This window comes from Phallusia mammillata, chromosome 8 (assembly GCF_965637545.1).
Source record: "Phallusia mammillata chromosome 8, kaPhaMamm4.hap1.1, whole genome shotgun sequence".
Lineage (NCBI taxonomy): Eukaryota > Metazoa > Chordata > Ascidiacea > Phlebobranchia > Ascidiidae > Phallusia > Phallusia mammillata.
This window is the reverse complement of record NC_137259.1, coordinates 11000488-11025639: the sequence shown is the minus strand read 5'-3', so window position 1 is coordinate 11025639 and position 25152 is coordinate 11000488. Positions and strand designations below refer to the sequence as shown.

The window sequence follows — 25152 nt, the reverse complement described above, 5'->3', positions numbered from 1 at the left end:
CAGTGTTTCAACGTTTTTTGGTTTAATGACTATGTATGCTAATTTGTTAACAAAGGTAACATAAGGTACGACAAGGAGAAGAAAAATAAAATACGAAACATAACGTGTTATGTACTAGCTAGGCCGATGTTGTTCGTTGCTTCCTCGCTAGGTTATTGACATTTCCCAGTTAAATTTTGTTTCAAATGGTTAAATCTAACACATTGATGAAAAAGGACGAAATATACACGGTTTTGTCGCCATTGTCCCCAAAACAAGGCAGTCCGTTAGATATCGACAGTATAGTATCAGTAACATAATACATATTTGCGCGGGCGCTAACCTAAAATTTTTTTTATAATTCTCTAGAGCAGGGTTCTTAGCCTGGGGTGCACGCACCCCCAAGGGGTGCGAGAACTGTTCCTAGGGGGTGCGGGGATGCTGACCCATTAAGGTTGGTTAGGTCTATTCTATTTAAGCAATTACAGAAGGGGGAGCGAAAATTGGTTAGTGATTTGAAAGGGGGTGCGAAAATTGGTTTGTGATTTGAAAGGGGTGCAGCAAGGAAAAAAGGTTAAGAACCACTGCTCTAGAGGCACAGCAGATTGGTTCAGATACGTTTGGCTATATAACTAAAGTAAATGCGATGTGTTTGATGGGAAAATATTTTAACTTCATTTTACCTTAATATAAGCTACAGTATATCGATATAGTTTCAATTTGGACTGCCGCTTTACCATTTCGAAATAATTTATGAGACAGAATGGCGCCAGAATAATTATCGCCAAATATTTTTCTGGAGCCAGTACAAAAAAAAGGTTGTGACAAACAAACCAAAAACAGTTGCATTGTTTCAAAACGATCGATGATCCGTTATGTTTCCTAGGCCGACGAAATTCCTTCAGATTCATTCGTCACCACTGCAGCTAGTGGAATGGATTCAGTTGTTCCATTTTTGGTTTCATTTTGTGTCTCCACTTTTTTCTGTGTGTTGCTTTCGGCCGCTTTCTTTTTCCTTTCGTTGCGTGCCTTAATTTGCAGGAAATATTACACGTTTTAAGATCTGTTTTTAAGATCTACCTAAGATTGAGTGTACATATTTGACCGCGATGTCGTGGGTATGTTTTAAGTTAAAATGCTGCTTGTTATTTAGATTGTATTAGGTATTTTGCTTTAGGCACCTTTGCAAATAAACCTTTACAGTGTTTGTACAACAATATTCAACAACTTTGGCACGGTTAACAGAAATGTATAAATTAATCTTCTGGTTTTGATGCAAAAAACAGTGGTTGTCCGCGACCGGCAATTAAAAATTTCTAGCCTATAAGTCAGTGGTTCCCAACCTTTTTGTAGTCACGGACATAGGCGCCGAGTTTTACAAAAATGCAAGGTGGCGGACGTAAAATATGACGTCACTAATGCGTACAAGTACAACCACAAAAACTCGAAGCCCAACGTACTTTCCATAGAATGCAACGTTCGTCAAAATCAGAAAAAAACGAAATGTTTCAAATAATATTTAATTGGCAATTGCAACACCGTTTTTATTGGTTTAGCAACGTTTAAAAATGTTTCGTCAAGTTGTTGCTGCTTTTTTACAGCACATTTTACAACACATTTGCATTGTGCAATGGCCGAACATTCACTCGCAGAAAATTATGCGTTGACGTCATAAACAAGGCACTAACCACAACAAGTTGCAGTTTTAAGCCACGTTTTGTTGCTAACATTCTTCAGATTTTACGATATTTCGTACGATACCGCTATAAACTAACCAAAATTTCCACGGTGGCCGCCACCGCCTACTCGGCGCCAATGGTCACGGACCCTTTTTATAAATTTTCTAAGTCTGCAGGCCCTCAAGGTATTAATTTAACGTAAGTCTGTTCATGTTTCACGTTTCTTGCATTATACCTTGTTACGCCTTTGGAGCATTTTAATTCACCTTCACAGTACACTGATCTCAATCTGTACTGTAGCAGTGAATTCAACAAAAGCGATGCTTTTTATGATGTATAAAACTTGACACAACGCTATGTTTATGATGTATATTGTCCATGTGTGTTATGATGTCACAATGGGAAACAATAACAAATAGTAATAATTCTTGGCCAAAAGTTGTGACACTAGGGATGTCAAACATGGGGCCTTTAAGAGTTTTTGTGCGGCTCGCGAAGTAACTTCTAGAAGTTATGTGTTTTACTCAGGCGGAATGCCCTGTCATCCCAGTGAGTTTACACGATACAATCACTCTTTATTAGCGGGAATAGCTATTAACACCATACCTCACGGGAGGTTCACTTTCACAGGAGGGCGTAAAGAGCTGATTTTTTTTATTTAGCGGCTAAAGGGGGGTTTAAGTTGGGAAATAAGTTTTTAAATTTTTTACATTAATAACTAAATCTTTTAGTTAGTTTTATTGAATTTTAAATGCTAATAGCCCTAACCGTAAGCATTTTTGAAGATATAACGTTTCAAAATAAAAAAGTGCTCCACTGCGCCACCTGACGAAAATTGACGAAAAAATAAGCGTTTGGGTGTCCCGTGAGGTATCGGGTATGGTGTTAGTAGCTCCACCCTATTTTGGCAGTCAAACTTCGATACTATGCCACCCTTTGGGACCGAGAGAAAGTGGCATAGTAGCGAGGGTGGCATAATAGCAAGGGTTGTTTTTGAACATAGCCTTGTGACGTGACAATGTACTGAAATGCCACGTTATGTTGTACCATTATAATTTATTACAGTATAAAGTACAGTATACAGTATAATTTATTACAAAAAACGAATAGATCGTGCCTAGAACAAACAAGATCTGTTAGTTTTGCCGTGACACAAGCACAAAACGGCATTTACATAACTCGCTGCAAAGCCGTGAAACCTCTTAACATGACCACGTTTGTTTATTCAACGATTTGTTTTTCGTGTTTTCTCTGTTTTATCATGAGCTCAAACCGAAAATTGTCAGAAGGCCCAATTTTTCAATCCATAACCGGACCGTTAATACAGTAATACTGTACTCTCGTGTGTCATAGTATCAACGGTAAGGGGTGGCATAGTAAATATATTTTCTATTGAATTTAGTTGGTGACGATCAAAAATGGTTTAGTAGCGAGGGTGACATAATAGCAAGGTGGCATAGTATCGAAGTTTGACTATATATGCAACGTTTTAATAAGATGATCGAAATAATCCATCTTTAGAATCAGCAAATTCGTTGCGTTTGTTGCGTAATTGTATGCCATTGTTTTCACACAAAGCAGTAAATCACAGTTGGTTCTTTCACTTTGCTACACTGTATATCTGTTTGTTATTTATTAAAATGTGGTTTTTAATGTAGTTAATGGAATTAATGAATCTTTTACTTTATAATCATGCAATTTTTATTGTCATGTTACACTGTAAAAAATGTTTCCATAGTGCCGCCCCTCGATTTACTTAGAAGTCTGTTTTTGACCCCCAAAGTTGTTTGAGTTTGACACCACAATTTGCTGAAAAATGTTTCGCGGACCCCCTAAAACCATCTAACGGAGGTTGGGAACCAGTGCTATAAATGACTAAGAACCGTTGAATATTTTGGGTTTTCCTTTCCTCTTGCATTTTACGTTATTTTTTGGGGGGGCATGAATTATTTCATGTAGAAACACAGGTGACTTCCCATTTTCTCCAAATTCAAAAGTTAAATGTAATTTTAACGAAGATAAAAAAGAAAGAAATAGTATAAGCTGGACGAAAAAGACACGGTGAAATCGAAATACTTATGTTAAAGCAAAGAAGCATTAAAATGTCCCACTTACCATCCAGCAGACGCCGACAATAATTACTGCACCCAACAAGCAACATATTACTATCACAGGGATCATCACATCAGCGGATGACGAGTGCTGATTGTTGCCTTCGAAAATACTTTTCTCTCCGCATCCAATTCTACGTAAAAGAGTAGTGAACACAAGAAAGTCATGTGACATCAAAATTTGTCTTTTTAATTTATCAATAGCTGACCTTGCTTTAACTACATTCATTTTAAGGCGTTATAACTTTTTTGTGACACTTTAGTTTTGTTTCAATTAGACATACGCAATTTTATGTTGGGACAATATGGTATAAATTCTGAAGAAACAGCTGGATCCTCGAAGTTTTCATCCACCAGTGTAGTCCCGCATTTCGAAAGTAAGTTGTTCTGTAAATCGCGCGTTTTTTTGTATAACCTGAAAATATTACGTAAAATGGTTGACAAATTAGACGTAGCCTAAAGTAGTACTAACAAATTTGTATCTCTTCCAGCAGTTTTTATTGTAATATGCCGACGTTCCGATGTCCCACACAAGACACCTTTATCAGGGTATTGACATAAATTGCAAACACAATGTTTGGTGATAAACAAAATTGATAAAACCTAGCCCAATGGTGAAAAAGCGACCGATAAATTATCGGCACGTCCGTTTTTACGTAAAGTAGTATGTAGAAAATGTATCAAAACACATATTTTAGCAGTTTCGTTACGAGTACAAACGTCCCAAATTACTCCCTACTCGCAAAGTTTGGAGCTGGATGCATTAAGATGGAACTGGTCATAAAAAGGCTGTTCCACACTTTTTATCATTTCTTTTGTAACAGGCCCATGGCATTTATCTTGATCGATTCCATCAATGACTGGTTGAATTGTCCTTAATCCTCCGTACAAACAGTAGGTATCCTCATCTCCAAAACGTTGTAATTCCACAGCTTTATACTACGCATAAAATAACGTTTACATTACCTTAATTTTCCCCAAAAGACATGCACTTTTATAACCGCTTTACACTCCTTAATGACCTTTTATTAGCGGAAAATAATCAATTTTAATTTCCTTGCATGCAAAATTTTGATTTGGCAGACGGACCGATTCAAAACCTTTGGAGAACCTTACCGCCAACCGTACTTTAAAGACTCCTAAAGTAACCAGTCATAAAATATGTAATTTTGGCGCACAAATTATTTGCAAACAGTCAAAAATTTATTTTGAGTTAGACTTGCAATTATATACTCTACAACTTTAAAACAACTCTACTCAACAAACTTTAAAACAGTTTTCTCACTTGTAAATTTTGTTCTGTTTCTTCGTGATAGCATTTCTTAAACATTTTTTCGACACACTTTTCCCCCGCCGCATAAACTTCACTAGAAAGAAAATAGTTTTCGAAACACAGACATATAAAGTCCACACAGTATGATAAATCCACAAAACCTTTAACGTATGTTATAATAAATTAATAAATAATGACCCAAGTGGTTGTAAACGAATTTGGCCTTTAAAATTCTGAACACGTCGCTTTTAAGTGTCCTTCTTTGGTATTACTGTTCAAATTCACTGGTAAACGATAGATGTGAACACCGTGTGGTGTGAGACAAACTCGTGATTTATTGGTCGAATCAGTATTTCGTTCCGTCGATAAAGTTTGTCACAACCTGTACTTTGGGGTATTATTCGACGTGAATTATGTCATCACTGAAATAAGGGAAAAGTAATCAATATTACTAGGTTTGATTCGGTTTGTATGTCGTTTTTACAGCAATCTGTAAATAGACAAAAGGAAGCATACGTGCATGTAGTTAAATTTTTTTGAAGATCGCCTATTGTGACAGCTTGGCAGTATTTCATGAGATACGAGAAATCCAGATGTGTGCAATCATCACTTCGTTCCGCACATGTCACCGCTAAACATAAGGTAATTACTTAATCCCAACAAGTGTCTAGGGGTAATTTAAGCTACATCCTACTTACCAAGCACAGCAACCAACCAAAAAACCTCGTAATAAACCATTGTTTTCTTTCTTTTTCCTTTCTTCAATTTTGAAAATTACAGATTTTGATTTCGGGTTAGTACAATAAACCTGAAATTAAGATTTTATTGGCCCATTTTACAAAATATAAGCAAACAGTGCATACAAGCCAAGGAAAGTTAAAGCAGTTTTGATTATGAAATATAAATACTGTTCTACTACTAGTACTGAGGGGGTTTTCTTCTCCGACAGTAGGCCACTAGTTCGGTATATATTATCAGATAACTTCTCGGCACTTTAAAAGCTCTCAGACTTCCCCTTCAAGAAATATTATTTTTTCGGTCTGTTTTCACTTCTCGCGAAACCGTTTAGTTCCTGTCTCCATTGTAGGAAACGGCTTTGTTGTGCCTAGACGAAATCTGCCGTTTGTAAAGTGTTTCAACCATCGTCATTTGTCATACGACCCTCGTACTGAGGCAATCGTCTCTTCTGCCAAGGTAACCGTTTACAGCCTGGGCGGAATAAAAACATCATCAAGATATTACTAATAAAAATCACGCGGTTCGATTCCTTATGTGGCTTAATAAGAGTCGCCTACGTGCTGCTCAACCACACCTATGTCTGTTTGACAGTTTGTTCCAGGCTGTTTTTCTCTAAACCCAGTCAACTATAGCGAGGCCTTTTCAAGCGCATCAAGTTGCTTTTATTCTCCATTTCTCCAACGAACAACACAAAGCCAGTCAGTTGTGGCAAAATAAAACTACACCGCCTACACACCGCGCATCACTGCCACAGCCTTACTAGATTTCTCTATAACGCGATCAACTTTTGGCAAGCAACTTTCAGTAAGGAGGAAAGCGTAATATGTATTTGTGTTAACGTTTTGACGGCCCTTATTTAAAATCCTTATCTGGTAAACAGGTACACGACCTTTCAGGCGACTCAGCTGAAAATTTGCCTCTCTGCTATTTACATTTAATCAAGCTTCTCTTTAAATTTGTTCGTAATCGAAACAAACTTATCCCAAATACAGTTAAATCTGTTTTTTTGTTTGGTCCTGTTCTGTAAGTTTTTTTTACATTGCCAACTTAGTAGGTAAAAATCTCAATTATGCTGTTATCAGAATAGTTCTTAAACCCAACATCAAGTTTATAACAAGCTTCTGATTTACTTGCATGATACATTAAAAAACAAAATTAAAAGCACACGATTAACACGAGTAAAACAAAGATACAGTGTTATCAGCGACCAAAGCGTGTAACTGTATGAAAGTCATTCAGGCGTCAGATTGCTTGAATTGCTGTTGCATGGACATCGTCAAGGACGCTTCGGAATGTCTCCACTGAAACTTCACCCCGACCTCGCGGGTCTCGTGTTTTCGCAACTTTCCACGCTTCATTGAATAGTTCCGGTGTCATTTCCAGTCCAATATTATTAAATATGCGTTTAATCTGTGAAACGAAAAACAACCTTTGCAAATTCGCTCTGTTAAACAAAGAGGATGTATTTCGTGGATAAAGCTTTAAAGACCAACTGGAGTATATACGAGGTGTGAAAAAGATGCCTAGATGTGGCGAACATCGCAGCAAACACGTTCACACATAATGACATGCAGAAGGTTAAAAAGATAAAAGCTATACGATTTCGTTTCCGTATCGACCAAGTAATGATATTGGCGTGATCACTTTCAAAGTTTTTTAAAAATTTAGTTATTCTTTACCTCATCCTGGGGTCGGGCGGCAAAAAAGTCTGTTTCATAAACTCCCTTTTGCGAATAAATTGAGGGGTTTACTAAAGCTAAGGCTTCCGATTCGTCTCCGTAGTTCACAGTATCACTAACACGTCTGCAAGAGATAAACATGGTCAACGAATGCATCACTCTTTTAACTGTTAATTGGTGTTCTGTTAAAGCAATAGCCAGACTGAGTTAAAATCTGTTTTCGCACAAAGATTAAGTGTTTGGCTTCTTAATGCTGTTGAAAACAAGAGCGTTGTTCAAATCAGTCTAAAATGAACAAAATTTCCAAACAGTTGTATGTGATTCACAAACATGGGAAATTCGAAGTTACCTGTTACGTGGTGCTGCGAGGTCTGTGCGAACAGTCGGTGTTCCATACACCCGATAGTCGTGTGTGGACACGCCTGACAGAGCACCAATCATTGACGAAGACGTCATGTGATGTGTCACCGCCCGATCAATTTGTTTCATTAGATTTGGGGTTTCGGGTGGTTTGCTGCCATCTATACGAAAAAAATTAACACGTTTGGCGAAAACTCACTGGTTTTGACATTAAAAAAAGTTCTGGTCAAAGAAATGGTTTTCCAAGTTGCTACGGTGGAAACGACAGTGCCTTTACAATAAAAACATTCCTTCTCGCTCGATCACAAGATAAGTGACAAATTATAAGTGAATACCTTTATCGTCAACAGTAATTGGTAATTTGTCTTTCCAGTTGAGAAAATTAGCAAACTTTAAGTAGTCAATCAGGGTAGATTTCTCATCATTATTTTCCTGGGAACTCGAGCTGCAGCAATACGACATGAGCAAAGTCAGCATCTCGTCTTCGATAGGGACGTTTAGTTGAAAGCAAACGTCACGCAATTCTTGGCCGTCAATAAAACCATCCTTGTTCTAAAATGCAAAACATTCTTGGTAAAAGCTCCAAACACAAGAGTATTTTGTGTAGTTTTAATAAACGAGAAATAACAAAAGCATTTGCTACAGAACGGGATACTTCGACAACAAAATTTTCATTTTCAAACACAGGTACTACAAAATCGTGGGCTATGCGCAACAGTTTATTTTAAAATATTTTCGAGGGTGAAAACTAAAAAAAATCATAGCTACCCAACACTTTGGCGACTCGAAAAGGGGACTATACATGCGTTTTCAGTGTAACAAATCAGCTGTGTAGAGAATGATTTCGAAAAAGCTGCCAGAATTTGGTAAAATGCTCGTTGAAGTTTATTTAAACGCCGGTGTAGCAAAAAGTATTACATGAATCGTGTAGGTTATTTTTTAACCAAAACGTTTTGACCAAATTATGCTTAAATCAGAAATTAATATACTTCGGGATGATACAGGGGTATCAATGTAAAACTTTGCTGTTTGCTTACACACTAATCCGTACCTTATCATAGTGCGCAAATGCTTGTGACAGACTGTCAAAATTGTGATAGTTGGCTTTCTTCAGATGTTGCCTAATTGCATGTAAAACTCCTCGTTCCCGATCCCTTCCACGCAAATAAGCATCAGGCGATCGACCATGAATCAAATCTCCAGCTCCGTATTCGTCAGGTCGCAGCATCATCCCAAATGTGTGATCAGGCTCTACATTTAGCGTATCGACGATGCTAACAATTAAAAAAAACGATATGTTATACATTTAAAATATTGGTACCAGCTTTAATATCCAAGTAAATTCAAACAATTAATTTCAAATGACCTGAAACCAAAGATTAATATTATGTACTGCATCTATATTAATAAGTCAAGTCAAGTTTTATTTGCGCTGTCACTTTATCAAATTATCTTGCTTAGATGGTCATAAAACAGCAAGAGGAGAACAAAAAAGCTGGTGTTATTGAGTCAACTATCCTGCTAATACAGCGGTTCCCAAACTGGGGTCCGCGGTCCTTTAGGGGTCCGTGAGGCAATTTTGGGGGGACCGCGAAGCGGTTGAAGTAATTCTATAATCTTATTTTGCGTCAGTTTGTGCCACTAAATAAGTTTAAATCAAAGTAGAATTGAGAATTGACTGTCTCCATTGCTAAACAATGGCCTTTATTGAATGACAACTATCAAAAATGCAATTGTTCGCGCACAATCGTAATGTTTTTGTCCTGTTTGTGATGTCACATGCTGTCTTTGAATGATTGTTATGCGCAATTTTGCATAACTAGCTAAAATCCTGCAATCAACTTTCGTTTTTATGAAATACACATTCAGGCTTAAGGACCGCGAGCCCTCAAAATACTGGCAAAGGGACCGTTGTGAAAAAAAATTGAAAAAGTTTGGGAACCACTGTGCTAATACAAACTAAAAACGAATTTTGTTAGCAACAAAATAACAAAAGATCTTGATTTGTTTTAACATCCAGAAGTTAGTTTTATTTTGAAGGTAAATTCACTTGGTTTCACGAAACTTATCAAAACTTTGAAATATTACAAACACAGTGAGCTTACGGATCGTGGACAATTCCTAATTGCGGCTGGGACTTTTCCCGGAAGTCATCAACTCGCTTTGAAACGATCTTTGCTCCTCTTTCACTGCAAGACACACAACAAAAAAAATTTTAGGGTTCTACAGCATACATATGTTTTTAAAACTTACACATTCAGGTCATGAATCCACTTAAGCGTCTTGCCTGTTCCTTTACCACTGTTGTCATGTGGTGTTGGAACTCCATACACTGAATCCTTTTTAAAACAGCTCCAGTCATATCTTAAAACAGTAGTTGTATTACCAGTTGAAGCACATTATTTTTATTTAGGGTATTATTTCTTACTTGCGATCATACATTTCTTCAACATTGTAATCATTGTGACTACGCACATACATATCGTGGCCAATGCTGCTTTCTTTAACTACCTCGATATGACTTTTATCAGGATTTACCACCTCACCAGCTGTTCCACCTTGTAAAACAATTTGGATGGAAAATTCGATACCACAACTAGAAGGGTGGCTTAGCACATTTTGTTGTTGCATTTACACTATACCCTATTTTAAAACATTAATATATTTCCTATGCTTATTTTGTATTGGGTCCCATATTAGCCATCGTCTTTTATAACCTTAGTTGTTCCTGCAGGCAAAAACTCATGGGTCCCCACACATGCAAATTTGAAAATAATGCAATTCAAGAGATAACCATGAGAAAGTTGGGTGTTGTAAGGCAAAACACAGTGATCGGCACTGGGCTTAAATAATAATACTATGTAGGATACAAACTATCAAATTAGATTCACCCCAGATATTGTTTGAAGTATGTCCTATTTAATGTTTTAAAAAACTGACCCATTTTAGGGGGCTAGTAGGGTAACTAATTGGGTTCGACACACAAACTAAAAAATGTATAAAAACCACAATGACTTAATCAATAGAACTTAAATAATAATACTATGTAGGATACAAACTATCAAATTAGATTCACCCCAGATATTGTTTGAAGTATGTCCTATTTAACGTTTTAAAAAACTGACCCATTTTAGGGGGCTAGTAGGGTAACTAATTGGGTTCGACACACAAACTAAAAAATGTATAAAAACCACAATGACTTAATCAATAGAACTGCAAAATTTCTGTCCAATCCGCCAATGTTTAAACTTTCGACCACTAGAGGTATTTTGAGCAACAACTGTTAATGTTTCTGACATCATAGGGCTGTTGACAAGCCCCTAACTGCCATGGCGCAAAAACGACCACCAAGCAACCCACCAACGAGCAACATACAATTGGTTGCCCTTGTAACACTATTGCGCCAAAGAAATCTTTCGTTTGTGGTGCCCAGTAACATACAAATACGTTTTACACTTTAGGGCAGTGGTTCTTAACCTTTTTGGTGTAGTTTCCCACTAAAGTCGATCACGAAGTTCGAATTTCCCCCGTTATTGTTTTAAGATGTTTTGTGCTCTACATTAATTTTTTTTATTTTTTTTATTGAAATACTTTTGTGAAGGGATTTGGTCAGGACCATATAGGCTTAGTGCAATGTTATTTAGTTTGAAAAGTGCTACCGTAAGAGAGTAAAAGTGTGCGGGATATTGAAATGTCCTCTCTGTTGCATTACTCATTTTTTTTGTCACAATCAACAAAGGGAAGACATTTATTTGCGCACAATAACAAAACCATTGATATTTTAGACATGTCTGTGATATAACAAACGGCCTTTTTACACTAGGTGAAATTAATTTTACATGCTGTTACGAAAAAAATGTAGTAAACTAACTTTTAACAGTTAATTCAAGGCCGGATTAGACCGACGGGCCGGAGTGTGGTTACTCCCGACTTAAAAAATTTCCCTCTGAACACAACAAATTTCCCACTAGTGGGAAATTTCCCACCGGTTAAGAACCACTGCTTTAGGGGCTTGTGGGGTAAATGTTAGGACTACAGGGTTGAACACAACAATCGACACCTATAAATGGCATACTATACAAGAAATCCAAATTTCAGCCAATTCTGACACTGTTTAAAAACTCACCCATTTTAGGGGGCTAGCGGGGTAAATACTGGGGTTATCAACAAAAACAAAGTGGGATGCACATCTACATAACTATATCTACCATCTGTGTAAATTTCAGCCAAATCCATCAAACATTTGATGGAAAAACGAGTCGGACAAACTTTGGGGAAAAAAAAGAAGAAAAAAAAAGAAAAAACAAACAAACAATTTGAGTAAACTTCAGGGAAGGGGACCCATAAATACTGTTGGTAATTTCTGTGTATTAGTACCAAATGCGACCTCAAAAGTAAAAGAAGTCTAAAAGCATAAATTGACATTATGAATAAAGAATACCTGGAATACTTCACTTGTGCAATGAACTGTACATTAAATTCATGCCCTTACTTCGAATGGTTGGTTTTCCAAATGCAGTATCCACTCTGTCAATGGAGGAGGGCATGTAAGCACTGTTGTCCCTGGATTTTCCTAATGGCTTTTCTTTTTTGCTTAAGTATAATGATTCTTTTTTTTCTTCCAGTTTGGTTTTGAAAAGAGACTTGAATGGAGGGTTGACTAAATCAACAGCCTGTAAAAAAACAAACACATTATGCACACAAGTATATTCAGCAAATTTTACTAATAACACCTTTGTTGACCCAGCAGTGCTGACACCATGATAAAATTTAGATGCATGGTCCTCATCATTCGCTCGACCATGGTGGATTCTTGGGAAAGCTACAATTGGCCGACCTGCATCTGTGTTGCAAAACTTTTCAACAGCAGCTGGTACTGGTGGCTAAAAAGACAGAATGTCCATGCGGATTGTTGAATTTATTTTCATTGGTGACACACATATGCACTTAACATTTAATACACAGAAATATTTGTGTAACTTTAAAATGCTACATGACATTATTGTCTATAGGAAGGAATTTATTAAAACCACTCAAGCTTCGTGTTTAACTGTGACAGTCCACTAAAATTAGGGATAAACAAAAAAATTCAAAAATGTAGTTTCATTCTATATGTATATTCTAAACGCCTAACATTGAAGCTGAACACAAACATGTACTGATACACACCTCTGGTCCTCGACCATGAATACACTCACTGGCAGTTCCACCTTGATCGAAAACTTTCCCTGCAGGTTGAATGTCAGGAGTTGAGTCTTTATATTTTCCCGCATTACTTTGCATTATTAAAATTTGGTAGGTAAATTGCAACACGAAACCTAGATTTTCGAAGCAAACGTATTTTATTTTGGTAACAAATTGTAAGAATCAGTTTAGTTTACACATGATAAAAGCCAAAATGGGTTAAACTTCGCGGTACGACAAAACAACACTGAGAGGACAGCAGCTTCTCTTGTTGCTAGGCAAAAACTTGACTTTTACAAGCCTATTCCGTTAGGGGCAGCAAAGTGCAGACGTCAGGATTTTACTTTTGTGCTAAGACAACAATTTTGTTTAATCTTGCTAGCTGAGTTGGGGGGGGAGGGAATCTAACCACCCGTGTTAGGTAGGAGGGTGGGGTTCGACAGGAAAAGAAACCACCGAAAGAAACCCTGCCGAATAGTTACTTGTAAACTAACTGCAGTTTTTTACTTTAACAGAGTTGGTAATTAAATCATTTAAATAATTTAAACCATTTGAAATGGTAATAAAAGCATCATTTATGAGACACATCAAGAACAAAAAGAAATAAACAAAAAAGACAAAAAGGAACAGAGAATAGCCTAAACACAAAAAATGCGGAAATAAATGCATTTGAATCGGTTGTCGTCAGCCCAGCTTACTCGGGACGCATGGCAAAAGGACGCTTCAAACTTGTAATTCCCCTGCAACAATAAAAAACAAAACACGGCAGCAAATTACCAATTCCAGCTTGTAGCCTATGCAAAATAAATCAGCACATATAGGGCTACAAGATTAACTTATTACTTGACGGTTTGCTGTGCTTGTCTAAAACTTATGTGATATACTTTGAAAACTCTTAATGAAAACAAAAACACTGCAAACTTGTGAGTGTGAGTGGTTAATATTGGCATGCAATCGATTTTAGTGCTTTGCTCGTATATGCATAATTATGCTAAAATCATTACAATGTGCAATATTTATTTGGTATTGATCTGCGTGATCGGAGCGACGAAAGTGGCCTAGCCACATTGTAGTGTTACGGAATTATTTCGGCAGCTTTGGGAATTCGGCTAAGAGATCTTTCAAGTGGCGATATTAAATTCCAATCAACCCCTTAAGCCTAATTCTGTACCTTTAAAACCAAAACTGCCTCCCTAATTCGGAAACGGCCCGAACCCTGCAATAACGGCTCACCACTAAGCCAAAGAAAGACCACAAACTGGTTTCACTAATGGGCGCCTTGTTTAAGTAAAAGCGATAAAATACACTGGCGTAAAACAACACGTATTTCCAACTTCAATACGCTGCGCTCAATAATCAGTAAACGCCAGTACAACACAGAACAGAAACCAACAGGTGTAACCACTGATCTCTATAAACCCTGGATTGCGCTACTGGCCGTCACGGTTGAAGCAAATTGAAGCGTAATGGCGGCTGCAAAAGGAAGCCCCAAAAATGCATTGCGGGCAATGGGGAGAGAGTGGAAAAATGTCGATAAATTTTGTTTTAGGCATTTTTATAGCGATTTTTTCAGATATGATCAGTAGTTTAATAGGACGCATGTCTTCCAGTGTGTAATAACCAATAAATATGCGTAGATTGACTGTGAGGTGTATGTATGTGTGCTGGAAATTAAAACATTTTTAAGTTAGTGTTGAAATAAATCTTTACTGAGTGGTAATCAATGTTTCTTGTGCAATATAAGTAATTTCCGTGCTTTTTTAAGTATTTAGGACTTACATCCAACAAGATGGCTATTTTTTTCACACAAGGTAATGTGATACTTTGTGTGACATTACCTTGCTTATCCAAACTGCTGTTTTTGACTGTCATCAAACTCCAGGAAATTTTGAGGAACAGGTGGTTTGAACGTTTTAATCAAAAACACAAAATAATAATACAATATTTCAACTATTTTGCTCAAAATATTTTTAACAGTATTTGACTTTTTTTCTTGATTGAGTGCATTTGATTTGGGTGTTTATTATCTATTATAAAATTGGTGTTATTATAAAATTTAAAAATTCTCATGAAGTTGTTTCTAAACATTTCAGACACAATCGGGTTTATGTTTCTCCAATAAGCAACATTAATTGTCTTAGGTAAAGTCCACTGAAAGTGTTTTAGTCTCTTCCCACACCCTCAAGCTTCACGACACTGCAAGATTACAATGCAGCCTTTTTCTACAACAAATACACTATGAAGGAATTGGAATTACATTAAATATTTTTTGTGTGTATACTCTTTTACTAGGACTAAGTATGTCTTGTAATCATCTCTGTAACATGATATGCTGCACATTTTAAACTTAATTAACAACTTTGAGGGTTTTTTATCTGGTGAATGCACCATCTGTTATAATGGGATCACCAATAATAGTGATGCATCTGACAATAACTGCAGGATATCTGTATGAACTTGCCTATATAGTGCATTTGTAATCATTGCCTTCATTCCTGTTTTGCAAGAAAGAATTTAAGTGTTGTGTAGGCATGTTTCTTTGCAGGAAATTGCATATTGAATGGAAATGAAATGGAAATAAAGCAATATGTCATGATTCTGACTAAAATAGTACATAAATAGGCATCTCATTTGGGTGTGAGGTCTTAAATGCATTTATGTACATGCACTGGCGTAGAGTACGGGGGTGCGGGGGTGCCGCGCACCCCCGGCCTTGACCTTTGTATAACGTCAAAATCGCATCCTTGTTCAAGTTACGTCGGTTTTAGAACGTGTTTCCAGCTAAACAAATGCGCCCGCACTCATGCCATTGATCGAACAGACGTCGGTCGAAACGTAACAATTGTAATTGTTTCGCAATAAACGGGCATTTTAATGCAACATAAACATGACATGGAAGTTAACGTTTTAGTATTATTTGTCGCAATAACTTTCTGCAATAAAAAATAACTGGGAAAATAGTCAATGAATTGATTCCTAAGCGTGTTTAATGTCCGTTTGCAAAGCACTGCAACGGTCTAAACTTGATCCAAGGTGGCCTAAGTTTAGGCGTCAGCAATACGTAGTCGGCTATGTTTAAAACGTGAATTGCTTTTACTTTTATTTTCCGCGTAACTAAATCGTTGTTAAAATTGCTGATTCAGCAAATCGCCCTTTCGTTCCATCAGACGTACAGCAAACGTTCCAATCGAACACAAACAAATAGTGTCAAGTGACTATTTGCAAATTAATTTTATGGAAACTACAGGCTAAAGTAAGTAAAAGGTGGTATTTGGTCCTATACGGGTATACAAATACTGCACATGGCATATAGGCATCGGCGTCAATTATCAAAAGTCGCACCCCCGGTATTTTTTAAAACTCTACGCCTATGTGTACATGTATCTCTTTGAGATTTTGGAGTTTAGTTAAGTTTGAGAATTGGAAACATTCTACCAAAAATTTATTCTACACATGTTGGTTGCAAACTGAAAAGGTTACATTAAATAAGCTAAAAAAAATTGAGCATTCTAGGTTTACAGTTCGTAGAAACCTACTGCAACAAACTTTTAAAAAACTTTAAAGTCACATTTTAGTTCCAAGACTTTGGTGACAATCAAAAACAGCAGTTTGGATCAGCACAAGATGATGTTAAATGAAGTATCACATCATCATGTGTGAAGGAAAGAGCCATTCTTGTTGGATTTATGTCTTAAATATAGAGGAACGCATGTAAACTACTCATATTGAACCAAAAAACATTTATTACAACTCAGTAAAGATTTATTTCAACACTAACTTAAAAACGTTTTAATTTCCAGTACACATACTTACACCTCACAGTCAATCTACGCATATTTATAGGTTATTACACACTGGAATACATGCGTCCTATTAAACTACTGATCATATCTGAAAAAATCGCCACAAAAATGCCTAAAACAAAATTTATCGACATTTTTCCACTCTCTCCCCATTGCCCGCAATGCATTTTTGGGGCTTCCTTTTCAGCCGCCATTACGCTTCAATTTGCTTCAAAAATCACCCAACCGTTCAACGGAGTAGCGCAATCCAGGGTTTATAGAGATCAGTGGGTGTAACTCGCACGGCGCCCAGAGGAAGACTGACCTTCATTATTTTACTCGCACGTGCGACGCGGCCACGTACGTGGAAGAAACAATCACGTGACGACCAAAGGCACACCCGGGTTACGATACAACAATCAAGCGTAAATTAGTGGCGGGGAAAGGGCGATCATACAAACGGAGAAAAGACAACTATTACAATATAAAACAAATAGGTGAACGGTGTGTAGTAAAACAAGATATATACAGTGTGTGGTAAAACAAGATATATGCCGTGGAAATATGATATAGTGAAAATATGATTGGCAAAACAAACCGATTAAACACAACAATAATAACGGGTGGTAAAACAAGATATATGCCATGGAAACATGATGTAGTGAAAATATGATTGGCAAAACAAACCAATTAAACACAACAATAATAACAGAGTTAAGTGCCAGGATACCCAATAGGCAACGCTTCAAACAAAACGATTATAAGTCCACGTAGGTGTGTGAAAATAAAGGAGTTAACCAGCTCATTATTACAAACGGTGAAAGTGCTAAAAATTCGCCAAATTCCCCCCAACTCAAAACTGTCCTACAACCGTCTAAACCAGGGGTGGGCAACCTACGGCCCGCGGGCCGGATGCGCGAGCAACTTTGGAACGGCCCGCGACTCGTATTTTATTTTATTTGGCCAGACGGAATGTGTGTGTAAAATCCCATTTTTGTACCAAAGAGTTGTTGCATTGAACGTTGATAGTTATTAGTTGATTACTAAGAATAAGTATTGTTACATACAATGACAAAATTGTTGTGTGTATGACTTTGCCTAGCAGTGCTATGTTATTGCATGACCATCGTTGCGGCCCGCCGCGGCAATATATCATTACTTTTTGGCCCGCGCATGCAAAAAGGTTGCCCACCTTTGGTCTAAACCATGGTTTCGGGTGAATATCGCGCTGGTTGACGACGTACCCGAGTCGACCTTCTACACCCATCCGAATTGCCCTGAGGATTCGACTCGATTGTGTCTTCCTGTAAAAATACTTTAGGGTTGTAGACATACACGATTGCAGGCACTTCCGGCTGCGGTTGCAGATGTTCTGACGGTTCTTCCGTGGGGCAGGGGAATGTACTCGTCGTTGGTTTTAACCTGTTAAAATGTACAGTTTGCCTTTTGCCTGTCGCGTCTTCGATCACGTAGTTCACAGGACCGCGAATATCGGTGATCCTGTAGGGTCCCTTGTATGGATACTGAAGTTTCTTACTTTGTCCAATCGGGACGACCGGGTTTGTTAACAAAACAAATTCGCCTACCGAGTAGGGTCTTCCTTGTTGTCGTTGATTGTACCAGTCTTCCATCCGCTTCCGTTGCGTCGCGAGACTCTCCCTCACTACCTCTTCTGCAAGCTGTAGACCATCACGAAGCTGATCAATCTCCACTCCGTACGAATGTGCGGTGTCACGCGCCATAGACCCCATCAAGTCTGCCGGCAATCGCAATGGTCGTCCGGTTAAGAGAGTATGCGGAGCTTCTCCCGTTGCATCGTGGGCACTCGCATTGTAGGCGGCCACCACCCCTGGTAATGTTTCGTCCCACCGCCGGTTATCTTGCTGTATATAATTCCGGATCATAGTGATAATGGTCTTATTGTTACGTTCGACCCCACCGTTCCCAGGCGCGTGGTATGATGTCGTGCGACTTTTCCTACATCCCATTAGGCGTAATAATTCTGCGAATAAATGGCTTTCGAAATTCGAACCGCGGTCGGAATGAACAGTCTCCGGCACCCCATGTACAGTGAACCAATTTCGATATAACAAACTGGCGGTCTCGTTAGCAGTTTGATTTCGCATCGGCCAGGCTCTTACGTATTTTGTGAAAATGTCACACGCTACCAAAATAAACTGGTAACCCGACTGGGTTAGGGGTAGAGGCCCGACAACGTCCACTTCGATCCTTTGCATTGGCCTGTCCTCCTTTGAGGGCATGAGCGGAGCTTGAAAATGATGCGTGGGTCTTTTATTGTATTGACAGGTGACGCAGTTGCGGCAAAATGTTTCGACAGAATCGCGCCATTTATACCAATAAAAGCGTTTCGCTATCTTAGCCAGGGTCTTAGCTATGCCCAAATGCCCTCCCCTGTGTACATTATCATGAAGATTTGACATTGCTTCATCGACTAAGCTCTGTGGCAAAACAATTACAGAATCGCTGCCTAGTGTAGAGTTTCCACGACAACAAAGTACACCTGCTTTAAGTAGGAGGCTGGGAAAGCGAGACCAATAATGGCGAAGTACTGGTGATTCTTTTTTAACGGTTTTAAATTTCGGACGCGTACCTTTATTCAACCATTCCAAGACGACTGCTAGATCAGGGTCATCTTTCTGTCGTTCCAACAAGTCTTCGTGTTGATATCCTACCGTAGACTTTAAGTCAACGACGTGAACTTGGGTATGTTCGAGTCCCTCGGCCAATTTGTATGGACATTCCTCGCAATCTTCTATGTCATCAAGGCGTGACAGAGCGTCTGCATTCTTATGTTTGTTTCCTGACCTGTGATGAATTCCAAAGTCATACGCGGAAAGGTGCTCTACCCAGCGGGCGCACTGCCCGTATAACTCCCTAGACTTCCAAAGCCATCTTAAAGAAGAATGGTCAGTCCGTAAGTTAAATTTTTGACCCAGTAAGTAACACCGGTACAGCTTTGTGGCGAATGTAACAGCTAGAAGCTCTTTTCTCGTGGTGGAATAGTTACGTTCCGACCTGCTCAAAGTGCGACTACCATAGGCGACCACGCATTCCTTACCGTCGATTTCCTGAGAAAGGACACAGCCAATGGCAGCGTCAGACGCATCCGTATCCAGTATAAACGGCATGTTAAAGTCGGGGTATCGAAGAATTGGTGCAGTCGTCAAGTGTCGTGTTTAATTGAGAGAAGGCATCCTGACATAGGTCATCCCACTGGAATCGTCTTCCCTTTTCCGTCAACCGGTGAAGAGGACCCGCGATCTGTGCGTAACCGCAAATAAATTTACGATAGTAGGAAGTAAGGCCTAGAAACTGACGGACTTCTTTTACGTTGCGGGGAGTCGGCCATTTAGCAACTGCCTTTATTTTGTCAGGGTCGCACCGTATGCCCTCTTTCGACAATACGTGGCCCAAAAAGTCTACTTCGTGCTTAAATAGAGTGCACTTGCTAGGTTTCAAAGTCAGACCAGCCGATTTGATTCTTGCCAGCACGTCCGACAGTCGCTTTAAATGCTCTTCGAAAGTTTTCGAGTATACAATGATATCATCCAAGTACGCTAGAGCCCCCTGCCACTCGATTCCGTTCAAGACAATACGCATCAGGCGCTGAAAAGTCGCTGCAGAATTGCACAGGCCCATGGGCATCACATTAAATTCAAAAAGCCCGACGTGGCTAGTGAAAGCCGTTTTCTCCCGGGAGGAGGCGTCCATTGCAACCTGCCAATACCCGGATTTTAGATCCAAAGTAGAAAAATAGGCGGCGTTGGACATTTGATCTAAACTGTCATCTATCCGGGGAATCGGTTAACTATTTTTTTTAGTTAACTCATTCAACTTGCGGTAATCAACGCAAAAACGAGTCTCACCGGATTTCTTTCGGACCAACACAATCGGGCTGCTCCATGGTGATTTCGAAGGTCGGATTAGGCCTTGTCTGTCCATTTCAGCTAAGATCTCCTCTACCTTTGCTTTGTTGTGATGAGGCATGCGACGCGGTGGCTGTCGTACAGGGCCGTTGTCACCCGTGTCGATAACATGACGTACTATGTCGGTTCGTCCCAAGACAACATTGGAAGTCGAAAACGCTTCTTGATTGGATAAGGGCAAATCGAACAATTCACCTCGTTGACCTGCCGTTAATTGTTCACCGATGGTGACTTGGTCTGTAATGTCCTGGAACGCATCTTGGTTAGATATGTTCTCAGCCGATACGGAACAAATCTGTGTGTCTGTAACAAAACACTCAGGATGTTTACATCCAGGGACACCTCCCTCTACCACTATACAAGAACCCGGGATTTTGCAATCGAGGTTACCAAAAGCATACACAGGTGTAACCGTAGCGAATCTTGCCCCACTTGGTATTGTTACATCTTCATCCCCCAAATTTGCCACAAACACCTTCACCCCGCGGCTTTGTGCCATCGTTACACTTGTCGCAGTCAATAAGCCAAATCTCTCTACGAACCCAGCTATTTGCTCCGTTAGAACCGGAGTGGCCCACTCTTGTGAATTAAGAGATTCTTGACATAGACTGCCTGTTACACATACCTCTGCGAACGCTGGGATAAGGACGTCATCAGCAACACATACGTCACAGGGTTGGGACAAGGCTGTCGGAGAACTGAAGAGGGGAAGTCTGGCGTCTCCTGCTGTTAACGTATTTTCCCTGTAGCAGATTCTGCACGCATTTGCCTGAAGAAAATCCAATCCTAGAATAAAATCATGGTTGAGGTTCTGCACGATATAAACGGTCGCATGATTCGTTATGCCACCAACTCTAAGGGGAAGGCTAATACTGCCCTTCACCGCCAATTGCAGCCCATCGGCACCTACCAAGTGCTTGGAAGGGGACCTATTTATCTGTCGGTTTTGTTCTGCGCCGAATGAGTCCCATTTTATCGCACTCATCAGACATACACCCGAGCCGGTGTCTAACAAAGCACACATGGTTGTCTGCCCAACCAAAATGGAAACAAACCGTGCCAGCGCTGGCGGTGATTCGATTCTCTCCTTAGGCATAGTTTCCGGCCCTGGTCTGTTTGCTCTGCCTGGTGCGGTTGGTTGTTGACTTGGGGATTCTTTTACGTCCACTGGGTGTTTGGACGGTCTGCGAAAAGAAGTTAGTAGTGACCTAGCCTCGCGACTTACCCTAATCATTTTGGGGCGCATACCCAGGTGTGGACAGTCGCGACGAAAATGACCTGGCTGCCCGCAACCGTAGCACTTTCGGTTTTGCTCGTGGTGGCCATAAAAATGTCCTGTCCTTTTAAGGGAATCAACTTCAGCTTGTAGGGTCTTCAATGTGTCTTCGAATTTAGCACTCCGTTCCGTCGTGCGTCGTTCCATGTCTTCAAGCTTTTTCAAAATCATATCAATTTCCGATGTTTTTGCGTTAACTGTGGCAACCTGAACAAAGCTCGGTACTTGAGCATCGACCACGACCTGGGCGGCGGCTCTGAACGTCCTTGTGTACTTGGTTGCCGCAGGGATATTTTCAGCAAGGCGTCTGTCTTGCAAGCCTTGTAGCAAGGTAATGTACAGCACTTCGTTTTTAAGGGCAGCTTCTGAAGAGTTGCTGTAAGCGTTATCCCCCAGTGTTTGCAGGGCATAAACAAAATCTCGCGCGGACTCGCCAGGTAACTGCACGCGCCTTATCAGCTCGGCGCGTTGGCGTTCCGCGTGTTGGCCGCTAGACTTATGACGCAGTGCGCGTTCCTTCAAGTCCTTAAACGGAATTGTAAAGAGATTGGAGTCCTTCTCTTGTATTGCCCATTTCAGATCGTTGCCAATGCTTGCTAAAAACATATGTCGTTTCATTTCTTCTGAAGCATCAACGCTCGTACAATAAGATTCGAGCATATTAAAATATTGACCTAGTTCCTCCCCAGGCCGCAAAGGCGGAGGTTGCATTAAAACGTTAAAAGACATTAAAATCAACCTAAAATACAATACTTAAAAACACAAAACGGGGAGTCTTCCTAGTAAAACCAGCGGGTAGTGGTGACAGGGTCCTGGCGTGCTCGCCAAGTTGTTACGGAATTATTTCGGCAGCTTTGGGAATTCGGCTAAGAGATCTTTCAAGTGGCGATATTAAATTCCAATCAACCCCTTAAGCCTAATTCTGTACCTTTAAAACCAAAACTGCCTCCCTAATTCGGAAACGGCCCGAACCCTGCAATAACGGCTCACCACTAAGCCAAAGAAAGACCACAAACTGGTTTCACTAATGGGCGCCTTGTTTAAGTAAAAGCGATAAAATACACTGGCGTAAAACAACACGTATTTCCAACTTCAATACGCTGCGCTCAATAATCAGTAAACGCCAGTACAACACAGAACAGAAACCAAGAGGTGTAACTCGCACGGCGCCCAGAGGAAGACTGACCTTCATTATTTTACTCGCACGTGCGACGCGGCCACGTACGTGGAAGAAACAATCACGTGACGACCAAAGGCACACCCGGGTTACGATACAACAATCAAGCGTAAATTAGTGGCGGGGAAAGGGCGATCATACAAACGGAGAAAAGACAACTATTACAATATAAAACAAATAGGTGAACGGTGTGTAGTAAAACAAGATATATACAGTGTGTGGTAAAACAAGATATATGCCGTGGAAATATGATATAGTGAAAATATGATTGGCAAAACAAACCGATTAAACACAACAATAATAACGGGTGGTAAAACAAGATATATGCCATGGAAACATGATGTAGTGAAAATATGATTGGCAAAACAAACCAATTAAACACAACAATAATAACAGAGTTAAGTGCCAGGATACCCAATAGGCAACGCTTCAAACAAAACGATTATAAGTTCACGTAGGTGTGTGAAAATAAAGGAGTTAACCAGCTCATTATTACAAACGGTGAAAGTGCTAACAATTCGCCACAGTAGGCTACACGCGAACAAACTTGAAATGTCAGAAATAAAACTTGTCAACAGAGTTACAATTATAGATGTACCGAATCGACTTAATTTGGGTTCGGCTGAAACCTTTGGTTATTCTTCGGCAGTTTTGCCGAATCAACCGAATCTTTTATGGCGTCACGCAAAGTCATAAGATACGCGTTTGATGGTTGCCATATTTGTCCGGAGTGGAAAAAATCAAATGTTTTAAAAATCATAATAATTGAAACAATTTTAGCTTTTTGTCTTAGCGAATAGTTCGCTTTCGGCCGTATCGCAACAAATTACTCGGCCAAAACCGACTCTTTGCAAAAATGGCCGATTCGGACGAATTAATTCGGCAAATCGAATGTTCGGTACATCTCTGGTTACAATACAATAGGCGACTCGACGGCGTAGCCTACATGCTATGACGCATCAGGCGTTGCCCACTCACCAAAGACAAAAAAAGAAAAAAAGATGCAGGCTTCAGTGGGTTTTGTAGGAAGTTTTAATTGGAAAGCGTGAATGTGCGGCTAAAAAGATACATCGTTTTGTGCATGGGCAACATACGAAAGTGGTGATAGCCCATCGTGCTGGACTGCTGGCGTTTACAAATTTCAAATTTCCTTTTCCTGCAAACACTGAATTGTAGGCCTATTCATTTCAAATTAATTTTCTTCTCAATTGGATTTGAGTGTCACATTTACTAAGGCTAATATTAGTAGCCTACATTATGATGATCATTTTATCATAATCCGCTGTGCTCAATCGATCCTGCGAACTGCGAAGCTCTTGCTTAGTTGCTTTTTTTTCTCTTTGAGATAATGCTTGGCTAATTTTGTGGTGCCATTCCTCACTTAACCAAAACCAAACGTCGTGCTTAGGTCTTTACGCACCATTACGCTTGAGACGTCGAGAAAACTCGAAATGCAATCGTGTTGTCAGCAAAACGTTTTCATCACGGCATTTATCGGTTTGCTGTATTTTAATGTTTGTGCAATGTAATGTAAGAAATGTCGCGACATTAAAGAGTAACATATTCAGCGCAAACGATAACGATAACAGTCTACGTTTTTTGTTTCAAAAACTAATCAGCTTGGATCAAATGGGTACAAATTAGTCACAGAACTTGGAGAATTTAGTTATTCTATAGGTCTGCAACAAGAAAGAGTTCACAAACTTCACAGCAGCTGAGAGTGTGACTAACTGTGCCTTGCTTTGAGCATGGTTCTGGTTGAGTTTGCGCTTGTTTGTTTTCAATACACATCGAAACATTTTTCTTGGTACTGTTGTTCCTGGTTTCTTATGTGCATCCAACCAAAGGGTGGACACATTTGGTCGTAAATAAAACAAAAATGTATGATGTATGGTTAATTTTAGGTATAGTGTGTATGTTATCTTTGTTGATTTGCAGTAAGGTTTTGACCTTTGACCTACCCTTTG

At 39.4% G+C, this 25152-nt stretch overlaps 3 protein-coding genes and 1 long non-coding RNA gene across 4 annotated transcripts; 1 reads left to right on the top strand and 3 right to left on the bottom strand.

Annotated features, from left to right (window-relative positions):
• Positions 1 to 3783: 3783 nt before the first annotated feature.
• LOC145205322 (uncharacterized) lies at positions 3784 to 5666 on the bottom strand. The gene is made up of 5 exons (XM_080078011.1): positions 5559 to 5666; positions 5055 to 5136; positions 4509 to 4708; positions 4054 to 4184; positions 3784 to 3903 (listed from the first exon to the last, which is right to left on the bottom strand). The coding sequence occupies exons 1-5, from the start codon at positions 5615 to 5617 to the stop codon at positions 3839 to 3841; spliced, it is 537 nt and encodes a 178-aa protein (XP_079934137.1). The 5' UTR covers positions 5618 to 5666; the 3' UTR covers positions 3784 to 3838.
• A 1216-nt stretch (positions 5667 to 6882) lies between these two features.
• LOC145205215 (EF-hand domain-containing family member B-like) lies at positions 6883 to 13171 on the bottom strand. Its single transcript, XM_080077886.1, has 11 exons — positions 12989 to 13171; positions 12553 to 12702; positions 12312 to 12492; positions 10248 to 10377; positions 10073 to 10183; positions 9925 to 10008; positions 8871 to 9093; positions 8155 to 8371; positions 7809 to 7980; positions 7460 to 7583; positions 6883 to 7190 (listed from the first exon to the last, which is right to left on the bottom strand). Exons 1-11 carry the CDS (start codon positions 13100 to 13102, stop codon positions 7023 to 7025), a joined length of 1674 nt encoding a protein of 557 aa, XP_079934012.1. The 5' UTR covers positions 13103 to 13171; the 3' UTR covers positions 6883 to 7022.
• Positions 13172 to 14085: 914 nt separating this feature from the next.
• Positions 14086 to 15391, top strand: LOC145204773 (uncharacterized). The gene is made up of 2 exons (XR_013853526.1): positions 14086 to 14902; positions 15145 to 15391. It is a non-coding gene; the product is annotated as an uncharacterized LOC145204773 (long non-coding RNA).
• A 6459-nt stretch (positions 15392 to 21850) lies between these two features.
• On the bottom strand, positions 21851 to 23764 carry LOC145205107 (uncharacterized). Its single transcript, XM_080077755.1, has 2 exons — positions 21981 to 23764; positions 21851 to 21916 (listed from the first exon to the last, which is right to left on the bottom strand). The coding sequence occupies exons 1-2, from the start codon at positions 22735 to 22737 to the stop codon at positions 21891 to 21893; spliced, it is 783 nt and encodes a 260-aa protein (XP_079933881.1). The 5' UTR covers positions 22738 to 23764; the 3' UTR covers positions 21851 to 21890.
• Between the last annotated feature and the right edge of the window lie 1388 nt (positions 23765 to 25152).